Source organism: Meles meles, chromosome 9, assembly GCF_922984935.1.
Source record: "Meles meles chromosome 9, mMelMel3.1 paternal haplotype, whole genome shotgun sequence".
Taxonomy (NCBI): Eukaryota; Metazoa; Chordata; class Mammalia; order Carnivora; family Mustelidae; genus Meles; species Meles meles.
The window spans coordinates 112,527,756-112,547,867 of NC_060074.1; the positions used below are offsets into that span (position 1 = coordinate 112,527,756).

The 20,112-nt window shown below is 47.8% G+C and overlaps 1 protein-coding gene across 3 annotated transcripts in view; it reads left to right on the forward strand.

Moving 5' to 3' along the window:
- MYO7B (myosin VIIB) overlaps positions 1 to 20,112 on the forward strand; it is a 95,150-nt gene that overhangs the window by 57,611 nt on the left and 17,427 nt on the right. For all 3 annotated transcript variants that reach the window (XM_046018272.1, XM_046018273.1, XM_046018274.1), the window contains exons 18-27: positions 236 to 334; positions 2,213 to 2,307; positions 7,500 to 7,584; positions 9,110 to 9,328; positions 10,487 to 10,657; positions 11,436 to 11,645; positions 11,769 to 11,936; positions 14,756 to 14,833; positions 14,987 to 15,114; positions 19,620 to 19,746. In XM_046018272.1, the coding sequence (XP_045874228.1) occupies positions 236 to 334; positions 2,213 to 2,307; positions 7,500 to 7,584; positions 9,110 to 9,328; positions 10,487 to 10,657; positions 11,436 to 11,645; positions 11,769 to 11,936; positions 14,756 to 14,833; positions 14,987 to 15,114; positions 19,620 to 19,746 (1,380 nt within the window). The remainder of the gene's footprint in view (positions 1 to 235; positions 335 to 2,212; positions 2,308 to 7,499; positions 7,585 to 9,109; positions 9,329 to 10,486; positions 10,658 to 11,435; positions 11,646 to 11,768; positions 11,937 to 14,755; positions 14,834 to 14,986; positions 15,115 to 19,619; positions 19,747 to 20,112) is intronic.

Below are 20,112 nucleotides of genomic sequence, written 5' to 3' on the forward strand. Positions count from 1 at the left end.
GTAAAGCATGGTGGCCTTAATGTTCCAGGTCCTGGGTCCTCTCTTGGGCCCCATCCTTATTTGGAAGTGCCTGAGCCTGTGTCCTTGCTAAGCAACACTGACAGTGAAACCCAAGAGAGGAGGAAGACTTGAATCCCAGAAAGCCTTTGAGAAGGGACCCTCTGCCCCCCACCTTGGGGTGGGGTTGGGGGGCTGCTCCAACTCCCCCGAGTCACTCTTGTCTTCTCTTTGGCAGCTTCGAGACAAAGCTCGCCAGATGACTCTGCACATTGCTGAAATGTGGCTGGGAACAGACAAAGAGTGGAAAGTGGGAAAGACCAAAATCTTCCTGAAGGTGAGCTCCTGAATGTGCTGGTCCTCAGTCTCCTCCTTGGGGCTGTTCCCATGCCCACCAGGTAGCATCCCCTCACCCACCCTGAGCCAATGCCATGGGAGACTGCTCCAGGTTTGGCCCCCACCCTGAGGCATCCCTGTTGTAGAAAGCCATGCTGGAGCCCTGCGGGGGGTAGGCAGGCAGGCGGGAAGGAAGCCAGGGAGAGTGTGGGGAGGGCTCAGCCCAGCCTGCGGAAGTCAAGGGGGCTTCTCAGAGTGGGGCATCTAAGGCCAGACCTGAGGATAAGGAGGAGCTGCTCCAAGCCACCAAGCAGAAGCAAGAAGGAGCTCAGGGTAGGCTCCCACAGTCGCTGAGAATAGGCCTCCTTCTCTGTGCCAGGAGCCGGACCAGGGAAGTCAGACCAGGGGAAGCTCCACCTCTTTAGAGCCCTGGGGAGCTAGTGCTTCAGTGGAAGGAATCCATTTGCTGATGGCCCTCACCCCAGAAGAGCTTGTCCTCAGGCAGGTGTGTGCAGGCAATGCCACCCACCTCCTGCCTCCATCTCTCACAACTACAGGGAGGCCCAAGTCACACAGAAACCGTTTGTGGCTGACAGCCTCTAGCCCCTGAACCTGGCCTTCGGGCCCTCCAGGACCGCAGGTTGGGTCAAGAGCGACCGAGGAGAGAAACTCCACATTCACTAGCCTTATAAGCTGTGGGTGGGTGAGCAAAGAGAGAAAGAGGAGGGAGAAGAGAAGATCAGTGCCAGAAGCATGCTCTGCCAGCCACCCAAGCCCTACCCCATCCCTACCGCCCCTTCCTAAGGCCTCCACTCCCTCTACTTCCACACAGAGTCTGCTTACCCAGACTCTCTGTTCCCAGAGGGCCTGCCCTGCCCTGACCCTCTAGTCAGTCCATCTGCTCATCTGTCCATGCATCAGCCAGGCCTGTGCTGGGGCTCTGGACTTAGACAAGAAGGAAAAGGCAGAAGGGCTTCAGATTCCACTGGGGAGGTGAGGCTGGCAGAAGGAAGACATGGGAGAATTCCCAGGGTGCTGTCCAGAAAGCTGGGACAGACGTTGAGGGCCACAGGGGGGAAGGTCAGTGTGGGCAGGTGGTCATGGAGGGCATGAGGAGAGTGTCCATTGCTTCACCTCTCTCCTTCCCTGGCTGCTCCTTGAGGCCACCATCAGAGGTCTGATGTAGTTCTATGTCCCCTGTGCCCATCTGGGAAGAGGCTCAGTGCTTGCCTAATGCAAGACTGATGGAGGTGGGAGAGACCACCAAGCTCCTGCCTCTCCTCACCACTCACCAAAGGACCAAGCTACTTTCTTTTCTGCAGAGATGGTCCTTCTTCTACAGGGACTAATAGCATGGCAATCCCAAGGGAACAGCGATCCAGTTGAAGTACAAAGGGAAGCCAGAGAAAGTCACAACTCAGGGGCGAATGGGGCTCATCAGCTCACTTTGAATCTTACTCAAAGCTTGGGGGAAATATATTTATATTGAAACAAGCATGAATCTGTACTACAAGTTGAGTGATATTTCACATGAGTTTTAGAAAATGAAACACACCTTCAGGGAAAATTTGCCCCCTTGTTACCCAAGAAGTCCCAAGAAGAATTAGCAAGAAGAAGTTATTTCTACTCCAGAGTAGAAATAAATTTGCCAGATTGAATAAACAAGAAGAAAGAACTAAAATGGGAAGTTCTTGGATTGAGAACTAGGGGTGTTGTTACAGCTTCTGTGTCTGAGCCACATTAGGATCAATCTGAGGGCACATTCCCCTGCTTGCCCTCCCAGGAGCACGGATGCTCTTTCTGGAGATAGGGTCCTGGCCCCGGGTAGGGTGTGTCGATGCGTGGAGGCAGCTACATGCTGGGATCTCCTCTGTTCCAGGATAACCAGGACACTCTGCTGGAGGTACAAAGGAGCCAGGCCCTGGACAAGGCAGCCGTCAACATCCAGAGAGTTGTACGAGGCTACAAATGGAGGTGCTGGCCCTCCCCAAACCCTTCCCAACCTACACACCCACATCTATTCATGGGCTTGTCTGCCACATGTATATCTCCTCTTCGGTGAAACATCTGTGCTTGTTGTTTGCCCAGTTTCCAATTGCATTCTTTGTTGAGTTTTGAGAATAACTTATGTGTTCCAGATACTAGTCCTTCATGGATGTGTGGTTTGCAAATATCTCCTCCCAGTCTGTAATTTTTCCTTAAGTTCTCCTAAGAGGGTTTTTGCAGGGCAAAATTTTTAGTTTTGATGGAGTCCAGTTTATCCAATTTCCCTTCAGGGAGCATGCTTTTGGTGTCCATCTAAGATCTCTGCCTGAAGGTTTTCTCCAGTCTTTTTTCTAGAAGTTTCTATAGTTTTACAGTTTGCATTTAGGTCCATTTTCATTTTGAGTTCAATCTTGTCTAGCATGTGAGACTTAGGCTATGGTTCCTTTTAAAAATTTTCCCCAGTGGATGTTGCTCCAGCATCATTCGTTGGAAAGCCCATCCTTCTTTCAATGAACTGATTTTACACTTGTGTTGAAAACCAGTTGGGCATATATGCAGGTCTGTTTCTGCATTCTCTGTTCTGTTCCACTGATCCATGTATCTGTTCCTCTGGCAGTGCTACGCTGCCTTGTTGACTGTAGTTACATAGGAAGTCTTCAAATTGTATAGGGCGCCTGGGTGGCTCAGTGGGTTAGGCCACTGCCTTCTGCTCAGGTCATGATCTCAGGGTCCTGGGATCGAGTCCCACATCGGGCTCTCTGCTCTGCAGGGAGCCTGCTTCCTCCTCTCTCTCTGCCTGCCTCTCTGCCTGCTTGTGATCTCTCTCTGTCAAATAAATAAATAAAATCTTTAAAAAAAAATTGTATAGACTGATTCTTCCTACCTTCTTTTTCAAAATTGTTTTAGCTGTTCTGGGTCCTTTGCCTTTCCATATACATCTTAGGAAGACCTTATCTATATCTACAAAAATTCTTGCTGGAGTTTTGGGAGTAGTTAATGTTCTATATCAATTTGAGGAGAATTGACATCTCCTATGTTAAGCTCCCTAACCCATGAATTCCGTTTATTTAGATCTTCTTTGACGTCTTTCACCAATGTTTTTTAGTTTCTCGTATACATGTTCTGCATGTGTTTTGTTTTTTTGAGACATTATAGATTGTGGGTTTTTTGAGACATTATAAATGGTATTGTATTTTTAATTTTGGCATTGATATGCTCATGGCTACTCTAAAAATATTATTGATCTGCATGTGCTGACTTTGTTTCCTACAACCACTTACTTTTTATGGATTTCTTGAAATTTTCTATGTAGATAATTACATTATCTGTGAATAGGGACAGTCTTACTTCCTCCTTTCCAATCTTTATGTCTTTTATTTACTTTTATTTTTCTGCTTCATTGCACTGGCCTGAATTTCCAGTATCATAAGAGTGATAAGAGCAGACAACTTTGCTTGGTTTCAGATCTTGGGGGAAAGCACTCAGTCTTTAACCACTAAGTATAATGTTAGCTGTAGGTTTTTTGGTAAATGTCCTTTATCAACCTGAGGAAGTTTCCTGTTTTGGGGAGTTTTTCTCAGAAATCGGTATTATTAAATTTTATTTTTTAAAAAAGTTTGTATTAGTTGATATGATCATGTGAATTTTTTCTTGTTTAGCCTTTTAATGTGGTGGATTACATTGATCAATGTTTGAATCTTGGACCACCTTTTCATCCCTGGAGTAAGCCCTACTTGGTCATAGTATATGGTTCTTTTTATATATTCCTGAATGCTACTTGCTAACATTTTGTTATGAATTTTTACATCTATATTTATGAGATCTATAGTTTTCCTTTTATTCTTTTGTAATGTCTCTGTCTGATTTTGATATCAGAGTAACATTAACTTCATAAAATCAATTAGATAGTATTTCCTCCTCTTGTATTTCCTGGAAGGATTGTGCAGAATTGATGTGAATTCTTCTTTGAATGTTTGCTAGAATTCTCCAGTGGAACCATCTAGGCCTGGAGACTTCTTTCTGGGGAGTTTTTAATTATAAATTCCTTAATAGTTAAAGAGCAATCAAAAGTATCTATTTCATATTGAATGATTTGTGGTAATTTGTGCTTTTTGAGAAATTAGTCCATTTCATCATAGTTGTCAAATTTATATGTAAAGAGTTATTTGTAGTATTCTATTATTATCATTTCAATGTCTGCAGAATCTATGATGATACCCCGTGTTTCATTTCTGATATTGACAATTTGTGTATTTTTTTTCTTTGTTTCGCTAGACGTTTGTCAATTTTATTGATCTGTTCAAAGAATGAGCTTCTGATTTCATTGATTTTCTCTATTGCTTTTCTTTCTTTCTGTTTTCAATTACAATGATTTCTGCTCTTTGTATTGTCTCTTTTCTTCTTCTAGCTTCGGGTGTATTTTACTCTGTTTTTTTAGATTGTTAAGGTGGGAACATAGATAATTGATTCAAAACCTTCCGTCTATTCTAGTGTAAAATGCTCCAAATCTCAGCACTGCTTTAGTTGTGTCTCATTCATTTTGATATATTGTTCTTTCATTTTTATTCAGTTCATTTTTAAAACAATTTCCTTTGAGACTTTCTTTTTGGCCCATGTGTTACTTAAAAGTATGCTGTTTAGTTTCTAAGTGTTTGGAGATTTTCCTGTTATCATACTATTATTGATATCTAGTTTGATTCCATTGTGGTTAGAGAAACACTCTGTATGAGCTTAATTATTTTAATGTGTTGATATCTCCCTTATGGCTCAGGATATGAACTATGCTGTTACATATTCTAAGAGCGCTTGAAAAGGATACATATTCTGCTCTTTGGTGGAATGTTCTAAAAGTGTCAGTTAGATCTTTGTTGATAGTGATATTGAATTTTATAGTCTTGCTAATTTGTTTCCTAGTTGTTCTACCAGTTATTGAGGAAGGAGTATTGAAGTCTCTAAGCATAATTGTGGATTTTCCCATTTTTTTTCTTTTTTAAAGATTTTATTTATTTATTTGACAGAGAGAGAGAGATCACAAATAGGCAGAGTGGCAGGGGGAAACAGGCTCCCTGCTGAGCAGAGAGCTGATGCGGGGCTCGATCCCAGGACTCTGGGATCATGACCTGAGCCGAAGGCAGACGCTTAGCCCACTGAGCCACCACACAGGTGCCCCAGATTTTCCCATTTTCTATTTTAGTTCTGTCATGTTTTGCTTCATATATTTTTCAGCTGTGTTGTTTAGTACATAAACATTTAGGATTGCTGTATCTTCTTAATGGATTTATCCTTTTATCATCTTGCTATGTCCCCCTTTGTCTCTGGTTATTTTCTTTGCTCTGAAGTCCGCTTTCTCTGATAATAATACAGCCACTCCTATTTTATCTTGATTACTATTAACAAAATGTCAACAGAGTTGATATATATTTTCGTCCTTTTACTTTCAACCTGTATTGCAACTGAGCTTCTCATAGAACACCCCATTACTGCCAAGTGGCGATGGAAATCCAGGATTCCCCAGGGGTCTCCACTGACACGGGGCTCGTTACTACTCATCAAGGGTGGCTTCCCACTCAGCGTTCTATGGCATGACCCTGGCAAGGGCAGACATCTAGGCTCCCTACTTGGTATTTTTTGGCATAAGTGGGGCTGGGACCACAGTTGTTTTGTGGTTTTTCACTGGAGTAGAATGGTTTTTATTTAGAAGTTTTCTGTCTTACTAAGTTGCCCCTCCCTGGTCCTTCTGGCAGAAAGAGAAGGGCTTTCCCTGGGGCTTTTGATCTGTTTCCACTGTCAGTTCTGACTTACTGACTTCTTTAGCTCCTGCTCTGGGGATAGGAAGTAAAAAGAAAACGCAGGAAAGTTACCATTGCGTCACTCCTTGGATCTGAGATCCTTAACTGGCCTGCCTTCTTCTCTCCACATTTCAGTCTTCTTATATTTGTTTTATATAAATGTACAGGGGTTTTAGTTGGAGTCAGCAGGAGAAATAAGAAAAAGTATGTCTACTCCATCTTCCCAGAAGTGATCATCATTGATAATTGATAGTGTTCTTGTTCTTCTGGACAATACAATTAGATAAGAATATTAAAGAAAAGATAAAAAATTAGGGTTTCTCAACTTCAACTCTGTTGACATTTTGGATTAGGTAAATCTTTGTTGTGAGGGCTGTCCCGGACATTATGAGATGTTTAGCATTCCTGGCCTCTACTCAGGAGATGCCAGGGGCACCATCCTCCCCCATGCCCCAGTCATAGCAACCCAAAATATCTCTAGACATTGCCAAATGTGCTGGGGGTGGGGGGTGAGGCAAAATCACCCCCGTTTGAGAACCACTAGTATAAGTATTCGAAAGGAAACAGATTATCTTTATTTTAGATAATTATTTACTTCAACCTCATTTAGAATCACCTAGGGAGATATTTATACTCTATGTGCCTGTATACCAAAAATATTAGATAGACAGATAGATAGATATTCTCCAGACCCATCAGCAAAGATTCTGACTTAATTAAACTAGGTAGGACTTAGGCATTAATAAATATTGAAGTTCCCCAGATGGTTTTTAATATAGTTGAGATCTACTGTCTTAAGCCTAAGAAAATATCCTGAGAAATTATTAAAAGTGCTAAGGAAACTCAGATAAAGGATGAGATAAAGGATACATCTATATGCACCAAGCTCACTTACCCAGAGGTCAGGTTTCAAGTTACCCTCTCCGTATTCAGCCCACTTTCAACCGTACAGAGGGGTACCCAGGCTACCAGGGCTTCAGGGGTTGCCCTCCTGCTTTGACCTGCCTCCAGAGAGGAGTTCTGGCCTGGGATTCTGACCTGGTTCCCAGCAGACACCTGGGCTACTGGCCAGAGTATCAGGAGAAGTCTGGCAAGGAGTAAAAACTTAGAAATGCGTTTTATCCTTTTGTAGACCTTTGCAAGAAGTGAGGAAAATTTTCCTGATTGCTCTAAGAACTAGACTGTCCTAATTCACAAATTTGAGTAGTTGGCAGTATTTTAAGCTCTTAACATGTGTGTCTTTGGCTTATAAAGGCTTCTGGGAAAGAAATAATTTAAGTATTCATTATCCCCAGCATTTCATTATCCCTCTTCCCTTCAAATCATTTTTCCCCTAAAGGCTTTGAAATGTCTGAGGTTGTTACATGCACATTCCTGCATTTTCCCTTCTAGGAAGGAGTTCCTGAGGCAGAGGCGGGCAGCCGTGACCCTCCAGGCTGGATGGAGAGCCTACTACAGCAGGCGGGACTTCAAGCAGGTGAGAGAGCTCACTGGAGAGGCTGCGGCACTGAAAGTTTGTTCATGTGAATGTGAGAGCTCAGGCAGGGAGGATGCGATCACTGACTCGTTACAAGACTCCAGATTGTTTCCTCAGCGCTCCACATACTCCCTGTTTAGCATCATTTCAGGTCACATGGTTTGTGGACTTCAGCGTGTTTTCTTACAGAATTTTGGGTGTCTCTAGAGCTAGAATGAGGTAGCCTGTTCTAAAATCACATCATGATTGTCTTTTCTCAGTTTGCCGGCAGCAAAGTAGGTTGATGGATTATTCTTTGTTTCGAGCTCTTCTAATTTTTTTCTTAACCACATCACTGCTAGTGAGTGTCTGCTCAGCAAATGAACCAGAGCAACCTTAACCATGCCCTGCTGGGCCTCACCTGACCGCGTGACTTTGTCACGGATGTGACTGTGGTTGGGACGTGCAGTGGTCACATCAACAAACCAGGGCCAGGAAACCAGGCTCAAGGAACCAGGACCAGATGAGCTATGAGAAGCTAGAGTTCTGTGGAGGAAAGTGAAGACCCCTGGTTCCTGGACTGTGGAATGATGCTTTGGGGGCAGTGAAATACCAAGAGGCGCCTCTGAGGGTCCAGACAGGAGAGGCGGAAGGGCAGGGAACAGGGGAACAGCAACAAGATGCACATCTTTGCATTTTGAAATTTGACCCCAGGCCTGCCCATGTACTGTGCTCACAAAGCTGACATGGATGGAAAAGCTACTTAGAACCATTGCTTTGCATGCATTGTTTTATTTATTTTTAAACCGACCCCATGTGTCAAGAAACTGAGGCATAGAGAGATTAAATAATTTTCCCAGGAGCACACAGCTAGTAAACAGTAGAGCTGGGGATTGGATGGAGGTCTGTAGAATTTCCAAGCTTGGAGGATGAAGCATGACCCCACACACCCGGCACCCATTGGGTTGGTCTTTGAGAAGCCAGCAAGACTCTTCCAGGGGCTCAGGGACTACTGTGCACCAAAGCTGTTTGCAGCTAGAAATGGGTGCTTATCAATTTATTATTTCCTCTTAATTTTAAAGATCCCAGAGATTAGTTTAATGAAGCCAGCCATAGGCCTCCACACAGGTACCCTAGCTTCTGACAATTTGGCTGGACCTAGCTTTAGGTGTGATAAGCAAGCCCCCTCGAATCCCATTACTCATGTGACCTCCAAACCAATTCTGTAATCACTGACCACCAGAAGAGCACTTTATTTTCTATGCCATTTAACAATACTTACTTAACATTTATTTGCATGCCATGGACTGTTCTAAGTGCTTTGCAAGTAATAGCTCACTTAATATGCTTATGCTTGTAGGTGCATACAATTTTAGCTCTAGCCCTTTGCCAAAAAGCAGATAACTGTGAAGTTTATTTGTAAGGTCTCCTGGGGCATACGACTTGTCTCTCTTTCTCTCTGTCCCTTTGGGAAGGCCTTCTCTATGCTCTTTGCCCTGCTGGGCCCAGGCCTCCTTTTGAGCATCTGTCCCTCTTGTGTCCACAGATCCTCCTGGGTTTTGAGCGCCTGCAGGCCATTGCCCGGAGCCAGCTGCTGGCAAAGCAGTACCAGACTATGCGGCAGAGGATGGTCCAGCTGCAGGCGCTGTGCAGGGGCTACCTTGTGCGTCAGCAAGTCCAGGCCAAGAGGAGGGCAGTGGTGGTCATACAGGCACATGCCAGGGGCATGGCTGCCCGGCGGAACTTCCGGCAGCAGAAAGCCAATGTAGGTAATCGGTGCACTCTTAGGCCGGTGAGGGCTGACTGGGGCCCATGGCAGGAGGCAGTCAGGAGGGATGAGCAGCAACATCGAGCTCTCACCAGACACTCCTGCCCCCTCCATGTCCAGAGTTATTGCCGCAGCAGGTCCTCACGCCGTTTGGGACACCTAGGTCACCCCCAGGAGCATGAAGGATTGGCGTAGAAAAGGCATCATGTCAGCAGGATGGTCTTATACCTGGAACCTGGTGCTCACTTCGGCAGCACCTATAATAATACACCTGGAACCTGGAAATTGAGACCCTTGATCTCCTCCTTTTCGCCCTGGGGACAGTTTCTCAGCAGGATTGGTCCCACCCTGAATGACACAGGAAACCAGGGCCAGATGAGCTGTAGGCGACCACAGCTCCGTGGAGGAGGGCAAAGGCCCCTGGGTGACTGGGCCATGGCATGACACTTCTGGGTTAGAGAAATTCCAAGAGGGGCCTTGGAGTGTCTGGACAGGAGAGGCTGACAGGCAGGGAGCAGGGGAGCGGCACGAGGTGCACATCCCTGCCTTTTGAAATTTCACCCTCGAGATCCCCTTTCCTCCAATGGGCACCTGAGAGTCAGCCTCTTTCCTCAATACTTGCTCATTTGGAAACTGTGATAAGGAAGAGGCTAAGATGAAGTCTACGCCTGCTCTAGAGATGAAAGTTGGGTCTGCTGAGCACATTACTAGTGCGTGCAGTGGTCAGGACAAGTAAGACAGAGGACCCTCAGACATGTGCACAGCAGGATTTTGCTCCCATGTAGCGCCAGACAGACCACAGATCAGCCTCACCTGTGTGTTCGTTAGTACAGGCCCAGGGATCTGTTCTAGTGGAGCCTTGAATGAAGGGACCAGGTGGGCAGTTAGGTTCCAGGGTCCCCAGGGCTTGAGGCAGTAGCTCAGGGACCATTTCAGGCAGCCTTCCTTCCCTGGACCTCTGATTCTCCATGGGAAACAAAAAGCCCAGGGTGGTTCATCTCTAGTCATACTAGCTATTAAATTCCATGATTTTAGAGGAAAACTTACTCTATGAAGTAATGACGTCATGTGAACAAATGACGTCAGGAGGAGGTCAGTGAGGTGCTTGCATCTGCTGGCCCTGTGGTGACCTTGCTCCATGGGGTGTATGCACAGGGGCCTCTGGTCATCCCAGCTGAAGAGCAGAAGAGCCCAAGTGCTCTCCCCACCAGGAAGCGGAAGTCAATCTACGACACCATCACGGACACGGAGATGGTGGAGCAAGTGTTTGGTTTCCTCCCTTCCATGATCGGTGGGCAGGAGGGCCCAGCCCCACAGCGCTTTGAGGTAAGATGGGCCCTGTCATTCAGGAGTGCGGCCTGGCAGGGGATGCGAGGATGCTGCTCGGTCCCTGACGCGGTCAGCCTCCAGGCTGACGGAGAAGCCAAGACTCAGCTAGGGGAATTGGCAGAAGACATGGTGAAGTGTGTTCTGCTGGCCTGGTAACCAAGCAAAGAAAAGGGCAGCATGAGTTTTTGTGTGAAGACCTAGGATACTTCCTGGAACCTTTAATATACAAATGCTTTGGGGCTTTCAACCAGGCAGCATCTCCCACTCTGTATTAGACCCCCTCTCTCAGAGCACCCTGCAGCTGCTGCTCTGCAGAATGTGCAACACTGAAAACTAATGAGCACTGACAGCGGTGTCTGGGGCGGGGGAGGGGCGGAGGGGGAGGGGAGGCAGGAGGGGAGCAGGTCCCCAGAGCTCTTGCCACACTCAGCCCTGAGACCCAGTGAACTAGGTGCCCCCACCACTGCCCCTCCAGGTACTCATGCCTTTCCCCTAAGCATGTACACACACACACACACACACACACACACACACACACACACACCCCAGGCTGCACAGTCGGGGCAGCTGAGATCACCTCTGCAGGAGGAGAAGCCCACCAGGGGCCCACTGATGATGTGAGGTGGTAGAAAAGGTCTCAGACACGAGGGGGTGTGGTTCCTGCTGTACCTAGTCTATAATCAGACAGACCTAGCTTGGGGCTCCCCGGCCCCCAGAGAGGCACACTCTGCCAGCTAGCATCTGACCTCTGGCCTTCCCTCTCACTGGCACACAGGACCTGGAGACGGAGACCCAGAAGCTGCCCGAGGTTGACCTGGACGCGGTCCCCATGGTGGAGGAACCAGAGGACGATACAGACGGCCTGGCCGAATACACCTTCACCAAGTTTGCTGCAACCTACTTCCAGAAATCAGCCAGCCACACACACATCCGGAGGCTCCTCCGATACCCGCTGCTGTACCACGAGGATGATGCTGACTGCTCGGTACCCAATGGCTCTCTGGTTTCTAGTGGCTCAGGCCACCCCCTGCCTCAGAGGCAATGAGGAAGGGGAGGGGTCACTGTGGGCCCTTCATTCTAGCCGAGCCCTCCGTCTCCCTTCCCGCAGGCCGCCCTGGCTGTGTGGAGCATCATCCTGAGGTTCATGGGGGACCTTCCAGAGCCAGTGCTTTTCGCTAGGAACAGCCTGCGTGGCAGCTCAGTGATGCGGCAGATCCACGATGCCCTGGGCAAAGAGAACGGCACCCAGTCTCCACAGCTCCACGGATCCACACAGGTGCGCGGTGTGAGGGGGCGGGGCAGGGAGAGCCCAGGTGACCCCCTGGCCCCAGGCCCCGTGGAAGCTTGCTCTGGGCAAGACATGGAGTGAGTGTCAGCCACTGAACCCTTGACTTGAGCTCAGGACCTCCTGAGCACGACGCCCAGGAGTCCTGAGTGATACAGTCTGTACTGAAAAGGGCCATCCAGGCTCTGGGGCTTGGGTTTGACATGAACAGAGTTCAAACACACAGAGCGGTGGTGACAGCCGGTGGTGTTACTGATGGACAGCGTGCTGGCTGCCAGTTGTTCCTCTTCAGTTAAGCCCCGGGGGGGCCAACCCTATGATGTAGGGATTAGTGAGTTTATTACAGCGAAAGAAACCAAGAAGTGAAGAGAGTTGTGCCCAGATCACACAGAGTACACACACAGTGAGTGAGTGACGGAACTGGGCTTTGAATCCATTTTAGTGAATTCAAAGACCAAGTTCTTGACCTGTAGTCTATCCTGCCCTCTGATGGAAGGGTCATTCACATCCGCTTTTGGTCAGAAGTCCTTCCCAAGGCCTCATTTGCATGATGTAATCTTGATGGAACTCACCAAGAATAGTTCAAAGGAATTACACAGCAGTGACAGCCCTGGGACTGCCAGCAGCAGAGGCCCCGGAGGGCCTATAATTCTGACACCAGTTCCTGGGGGGGGGGGGTGGTTTCCCCACACCAAGCAATTCTCCAGCCCCAGCAGGGTGTGCCACAGTTCCACTCAATGGGGACGCTTTCCACCTGAGGCAGTGTGAGATCCTGAATGAAGGGTTCAGTCCTGCAGGACCACCCCCGTCTTCAGATACCGGTCACAAGTCTGGGTTGCCGCCTGTGCTTCTGACCCACACGCTACAAATCATGGGTTCCCTTGACCCCCTTTTTGGGTTTGATTCATTTGTTAGAGTGACTCACAGAATTCAGGGAAACACTTTAATTACTAGATTACCGGTTTATTATAGAAGGACATACCCCAAGAACAAGAAGATGGAAGAGATGAATAGGGCAAGGATTGGGCAGAAGGTGGAGCTTGCATGCTCTCTCCAGCTTTCCACTCTCCCCAAATCCCCACGCATTTACCAACCCAAAGCTCTCTGAATTTGTCCTTTTGGGTTTTTAAGGAGGCTTCATTACTAAGAGGCATGAAGAATAAATCATTGGCTCCTGGTGATCAAACTCAACCAGCCCCTCTGCCCTCCCCAGAGGTGGAGGTGGGAGGGAGGGGACAGAAAGTTCCAATCCCCCAATCACAGTGTTGGTTCAACTGACCACCAACCCCCATCCTTTGGTGTTTAGGAAAGTTGGTCCATTAACATAACAAAAGACGCCTTTGTTGCAGGAAATACCAAGGGTTTCAGGAGCTCCACGCAGGAATGGGGCTGACATGACCAAATACATATTTCTTACTATAAATCCTGATATCACAGCTCCCCATACATCCAGTGCCTGGGACTCTGCTCAGACACCTGCAGGGTCTTGTGTGCAGACTAAGTGCACAGAAATCCAGGGGAGTCTGCAGCTTTAGATCACGTGGCCAGACCTGGTCCAGGAGTTACACGGGAAGTTGTTCACGTTAGCCCCTGATCTCTACAAAGCGGATCTTTGCAGAGCATGTTAATTATCTATTGCTGGGTAACAAATCACCCCCCCAAAATTTAGCAGCTTGAAACAATACACATGTATTATCTCACACAGTGTCTGAGGGCCAAGAGCAGTTTAGCTAGTTCATCTTAGCTGGGGGTCTGCCATGAGATTGCAATCAGGCCACAGACAGGACGGCTGTCATTCGAGGCTGGACTGGAGCTCCAGCATCCACTTCTAAGATGGCTTCCTAACCTAGCTGCTGGCAGGAGGGCTCAGGTCCTTGTCACACGGGCCTGCCCACAGGGCTGTCCCAGTGTTCTCACAATAGGACTTTCCCAGACTAAGAGATCTAAGAGAGGAAACTGCAGTGCCTAATCTCATAAATCACATACTGTGGTGGGTGGGACTGCAAGTGGGTGTTGATCACTGGGGGCCACTCAGGAAAGGGACCCTGGGTGGCAGTCCAGCACCTCTGGATAGTGAGCACAGGGGGAAGCAGGACGGACCTCCCAGGAGTGACATATCAAGTTTTTCTTCCTATGCACATTTATTAAGCACCTGCTGTGTGCCTCCCACAGGAGCAGTGAGCCAAGCCAGCCTTGCCCACCCTCGCCTGACAGCTAGTGTGTTTCACTGCCCATCCCGGTGTAGCAAACGAGTTCTACCCCAACCCCCGCTGATTCCAACCCAAGCCCAGTCCCACACTGTGCTCTAATTTTGGCAGCAACTTCCCATGATGCCCTCAGGACAAGGTGGGACTCCTGATCCTCTGGCAGAGCTCCCACCTTGCAATGGGCAGAGGGTATTCCAGATCATCCATGAAATTTTCACTGAGCATGACCATGGCCTAGGGCCATCCTGGACCCCTGGGCTCAAACCCGGCCCTACCTTGGAGGGCTTTACTGGCAAGAGGTACGGGCTTTGGAATCAGAATGGTGCTGAGCCCTCCCTGAGGGCCAGTTATGTGAGTAGGTTTGTGTAGCCTCTCACCTCCCCTTGCCTCTGTTTCCTGACCCAGACGTGAAGAAGAGGGTGGGCATCCGTAAGCGTTGCAAAGCTCAGCCAAGATGCAGAGGACTGCACGCAGTTTTGTAAACTGCACCTGGAAATGGCTGGGAAGGTGGACACTAGCTCTGTCTAGGTGACTGTGGGGTCAGCAGCAGCATCACAGTGCTGGCCTGGCACACGTTCCCTCAGGAACTGTTTCCTTCCACAGAGGCCCAGCCGCAGGGACAGAGGGAGCAAGGACATCTCCTCCATGAAGCTAAAACGGTCCTCCAGGATCACAGGCCAGGTGAGCTCAGGGTAACAGGGCCTTAGTCTGCTTCCAGCCCTGCTGTTGTCCTGCCACAGGATCCCAAGCTTTGGCTTCCCTCCTTGTGCCTGGTTCCTCTTTTGCGAATGGGGAGCATCACAGCTCTCCTGACAGCCTCCTTTGGGTTTCAAGGTAACCAGCCAGCTGAATATTGGCGAGGAGGCGTTTGAGCCTGATGGCCCCATCTCAGACAGACCCATGTCCAACCTGGAGAAGGTGCACTTCATCGTAGGCTATGCTATCCTGCGGCCCAACCTCAGGTCAGTCCCCATTCCCACCTCACCCCGTCTAGAACACCAGACCCCGCATGGCCACAGCCTCCTCCTCTGCGTGCCTTCTAAGACACCCTGTCCTCTCCCTGCTCCCCGGCCTGGGGCCTGCAGCCTAGGCCTGAGTGCAATAGATATTCTAACCATTAAGTGTTCTCCACTCGCTCTGCGTTAAAACTCATGGGGAAAAGCAAGTTTTAGGAGAACAAATTTATCATGGGGTAGCGATTCATTTTATTTATTTATTTATTTATTTTTAAAAGATTTGATTTATTCACTTGACAGACAGAGATCACAAGTCGGCAGAGAGGCAGGCAGAGAGAGAGAGGAGGAAGCAGGCTCCCCGCGGAGCAGGGAGCCCGATGCGGGGCTCGATCCCGGAACCCTGGGATCATGACCCGAGCGGAAGGCAGAGGCTTTAACCCACTGAGCCACCCAGGCGCCCAGTGATTCATTTTATAATAGACTTTAATGCAGGGCCCTGTAAATGAATAAATTGCCCATTTATATAATATATATATATATTGCTCTCTCTATATATATGTATCTTGCTCTCTCTATATATGTATATTGCTATATAAGAATTTTCATATAAATTTTAAGAAATGTGTATACTACTTTCAGATACAGACTTATATTTTAGGGGGTTATATATTTTGGGTTCTTTTTTTTTTTTACCAAATTTGGGAAATTTTGGCCAATAGTTTTTCAGGTACTTTTTTCTATTTTATTCTCTCTCTCTCTCTTCTTTTGAATTCCAATTAAACATACGTTAGACTCTTTGATATCATCCCTCAGGTCCCTAGGGGTCTGTTCCTTTTTCTTTTCTTTCCTCTTTGTTCTTTAGATTGGATAATTTCTATTGATCTATCTTCAGATTAACTGATATTTCTCTTATCTACCCTCATCTGCTGTTATACCCAGGTAACAATTTTTTTTTAAAATTTCAGATGTTATATTTTTTTTAAGTTCTAGAGTTTGCACTTGATTCTTTACATAGTTCCTGTTTCTCTGCCAAGATTTCCTGCTCATTCATTCACTATGAGCATAGTGCCCTTTGTGTCCTCGAGCAGTGACAATAGTTTTGAAAACTTTTCTGCTAAATCCAATATCTGGGTCATTTTGGGGTCAGTTCCCATTGACTGCCTTTCCTCTTGGGAATGGTCATATTTTTCTGTTTCCTCACACATTTAGTACTGGACTATGATTCCCTATCATATTACTTTTGGGTTGTGTCCTAGACACTGAGGGTGATATGTTTAGAGACTCTGGAATCTGTTATATTCTTTCAAAGAGTGTTGACTTTTGTTTTGGCAGGCAATTAATTTGTCTGGATTCAAACTTTGTCTCCTGTAGTGAGTAGCAGATGGAATCCATGGTCAGTTATTTTTGTCTTTGCTGGGATTCCTGGAGTCTGCCCTACACATGTGTAGATCAGTGGCCAGCCAGAGATTTAGGAAGATTTTTATATGCAAAATTGAGAACTCTTCTTCTCTGGTTCTCTTCATTCCAAGATTTCCCTTCTCACTTTCAACTGCTGGGTTTGGATACCCCAAACTCTGTCCTCTGGTTGTTCAAGCCAATAAAATTATAGGTTTCCTACCTCAGTTTTAGATGCCTGTGTGACACCAGCCCGGCAACCCTTCTGACTTAGTCCGATTGGTAGTTCTCTCATAGTTAACCCCCACTGGCCACCATACCCTCCAAGATGGCAGGCATGTATAAGCATGTCCAAATGTGATGCACTGTGGGTTCTTAAGATACCTCTAGAGGCACATCCACACCATGCTGTCCTCTAGCTGGGGTTGACACTCTCAGTGAATCATTAAGACTTGCTCTCAGATCTAGCCCCTAATTGAACATACCACAGCCTCTTAGTGCTGGGATCTTCTGGAATGATGGGCTGCCTGCTTGTGTGAGATCCCATGATGCCTGAGTTCCAACTTCTTTTATGGCATCCTCTTATTCAATAGGAAGCCCGTCCATGCTTGCTGCACCAAACATAACTCTCAGCTCCTGTCTGTTCTCTCTCCCATCAGGGGTAGCTTAGAATTCTCCAGAAAGAAGCAGATGCTAGGTTCTTGTTCACGGAGACCCCCAACTTGTGTCTCTGTGGTATACACTTTGTGTGCCACAGAGACACAATTCTTAAGAACTCTGTCATTGTGCCCCATTTCGGTACCCTGGGGTAGACCAATGGGCTTCTGGGGTTCAGCATGCCTCAGATAGGGAGCAAAATGAATCTCCTCTCTGGCAGACAGTCCCATTTCTATTAACTGTTTTCCTGGGGTCCCCCCAGCACCTCATCACTTGGAGGGAATAGAGATAGGCCAAAGATCTCTCTACTTCTACGCCTTTCAAATTTTTCATCTTCTCTTATGCAGGAGATGGCAGTAGCTAGACTGGTTCTGCCATCTTTGATAAATTCTACAAGAATGTATCTCTTTAGGGTGTTGAGTATTATCATTTGTTTGTCCTTGGCTCTGGGCTCTTAATCAAATTCCAAGACAAAGCAAATGCCCACTCCACATCTAGCCACACATTCAATAAGTGGTTTTTTTTTTTTTTCAAGTTTTTACTTAAATTCCTTTAGTTAACATACAGTGTAATATTAATTTCAGGTATAGAGTTTAGCAGTTCATCATGTGTATACAACACCAGGTACTCATCACAAGATCTACCCTCTTTAATACCTATCACCCATCTAGCCCATCCCCCCAACCCCTCCCCCTTAGCAACAGTCCATTTGTTCTCTCTAGTTAAGAGTCTGTTTTCTGGTTTGCCTTTCTTTTTCTTCTTTTCATCTGTTTTGTTTCTTAAATTCCACATATGAGTAAAATCATATGGTATTTGTCTTTGACTAGTTTATTTTGCTCAGCATAGTACTCTCTGGCTCCATTCATGTTGTTACAAATGGCAATAAGCATTTATTACGTACCTGCTCAGGGCCAGGCCTTAGCCTGAGGGTTGAGGATGCAGAGATGAGGGCAACAGGTCTCTGTCCTCTGGGAGCTCACTCTTTAGTGGAGAGCATGGGAGAAGACAGAGCCCCGTGATAACTGCTTGTGCTGAGATGGGGGTCCAATGAGAACACCAAGGACTAGTCATAATGCCCTCCTGGGGTGGGGGAGGAAGTTGTTCACCAGACAAAGGGAGAAGGTAAACAGGGTCACAGAATCATGAAACAGCCTGTGGGTCTGGAATTCCAAGTGATTTGTCACTGCTGGGGGTATGGAGTTTGAATTCAATTCTAGGAGTAGTGAAGGAAAAGTTTTAAGAAAGAGAAGACCATGATCATATATGAATTCCAGAAAGGTCTCCCTGGCAATGACATGGAGGGATAGAGCCTGGCAGTGGGAGGCCAGGAGAGGACTGCTGCAGAGGTCCCAAGAAAGCTGATGAGGGATGGCCCAGGGAGAAGGAATGGAGAAGTGGGGACAGAGAAAACATCCAGGAGACAGATGGTAGGTGGCTGGCTGATGGGAGGAGTCACAAGGCCTTCTATACTTCCAATTTGAGTGAAGTGTTTTGCTGGTGGTACCTGTAGAGACTGCAGAAAGAGGAGATGGCTAGAGCTGACTATACTGGCCCATGAGAACAGATGGTAAACATCTCTTCTCAACTCTGTGTTCAGTGACATCGTGTTAGTGGCTTGAAATTGGCATTGGTGGGAATATTTACACCATAGAAATTGGCAAGTGCAATAAATCAGAGCTTTTTCCCTAGGAGAGTTTGTTGTTAAACATTTACCATCATCACACCACTGAGTAATTAGGAGAAAGATTGTGGCCTCTGGATATGTCGAGGTTGAAGGGGCTAACAGGACCCTTGTATGAGATGATAGAGCTTGGGTCAGCAGGAAGGAACAAGGAAAGCCCCCTCTCCAAGAGAAGGTAGAGAAGAGAGGCTCATGAGCCTGTGGGAATGGGAACTGGTCCGGAGTGGTGGAATCAAGGGATTATCCATGGGATTTCCACTCCTCTCTGTAGTTGGAGGGATAGCTGCATGGGGGGTGGGGGAGGGACTGGGTCTCAGGGTGAAGGAGAAGGTTGGAGATGACAGGGAAGTTGGGGAAAGGAGCAGATTGGGTTGAGCGGGGCCGCTGGGGGCAGAGCATGACTGGAGACCCCTGGGCACTCCATGCAGACACGCCCCCCCGCCCCCCAGCTGGAGGGCCAGGGTGTTGTGAGCAGGGTGGGTGAGGGAGGGAGCAAACGCCTGAGGGATGAGGTAGAAAATGAGGTCCAGTGAGAGTGGGTGCATAGAGCCCAGGGAAAACACTGGAGGTGGACCGTCCTAGGAGATAACGGGGTCCGGGTGGGCCAGGGATGTTTCAGCGGAGCCCAGCAAAGGCAGCTGGAGTTGAGGAGACTGGAGGTCGCCATGTGTACGTGACCCCACCCAGGGGCACTGAGGGAGCTGTGTGCCTAGGCACCTCTGTCTCCTTACCGGGAGCCAGTCCCCAGCCTGGCCTCCCAGGGGTGTGTGTCTTTCAGGGACGAGATCTACTGCCAGATCTGCAAGCAGCTGTCCGAGAACTTCAAAACAAGCAGCTTGGCCCGGGGCTGGATCCTGCTCAGCCTTTGCCTGGGCTGCTTCCCACCCTCCGAGAGGTTCTTGAAGGTGGGGAGGACCCAGGGCAGGGGCTGAAGGGGGTGGGTTACAGCAAGCATAGCTCGGCTCTGGGCTCTGGAACAGGTCCAGAAATCCCAGCCCTGCTTCTGCAGGCCAGGCTGGCAGCTGTGCCTTCTCGGCCTCAGTTTTCCTGTCTTGAAAAGAAGACTCTGGACCTGGCTCCTTCCGGCCCCCATTCAGGTCTGGGCTCAGGCCCCAAGACAGCTCTTCTGAAGAGACAGTGAGGTGGCCGCTGATACATGCTTTGAAAAGACAGAAGTGTCCCAGGAGTGGGCACCTACTGGGGGCTAGCTGCCGTGTCTCTCTCTAGTCCTCAGAACTCAAACGGGAGGTGGGGTGTGGACAGGTGCTCCA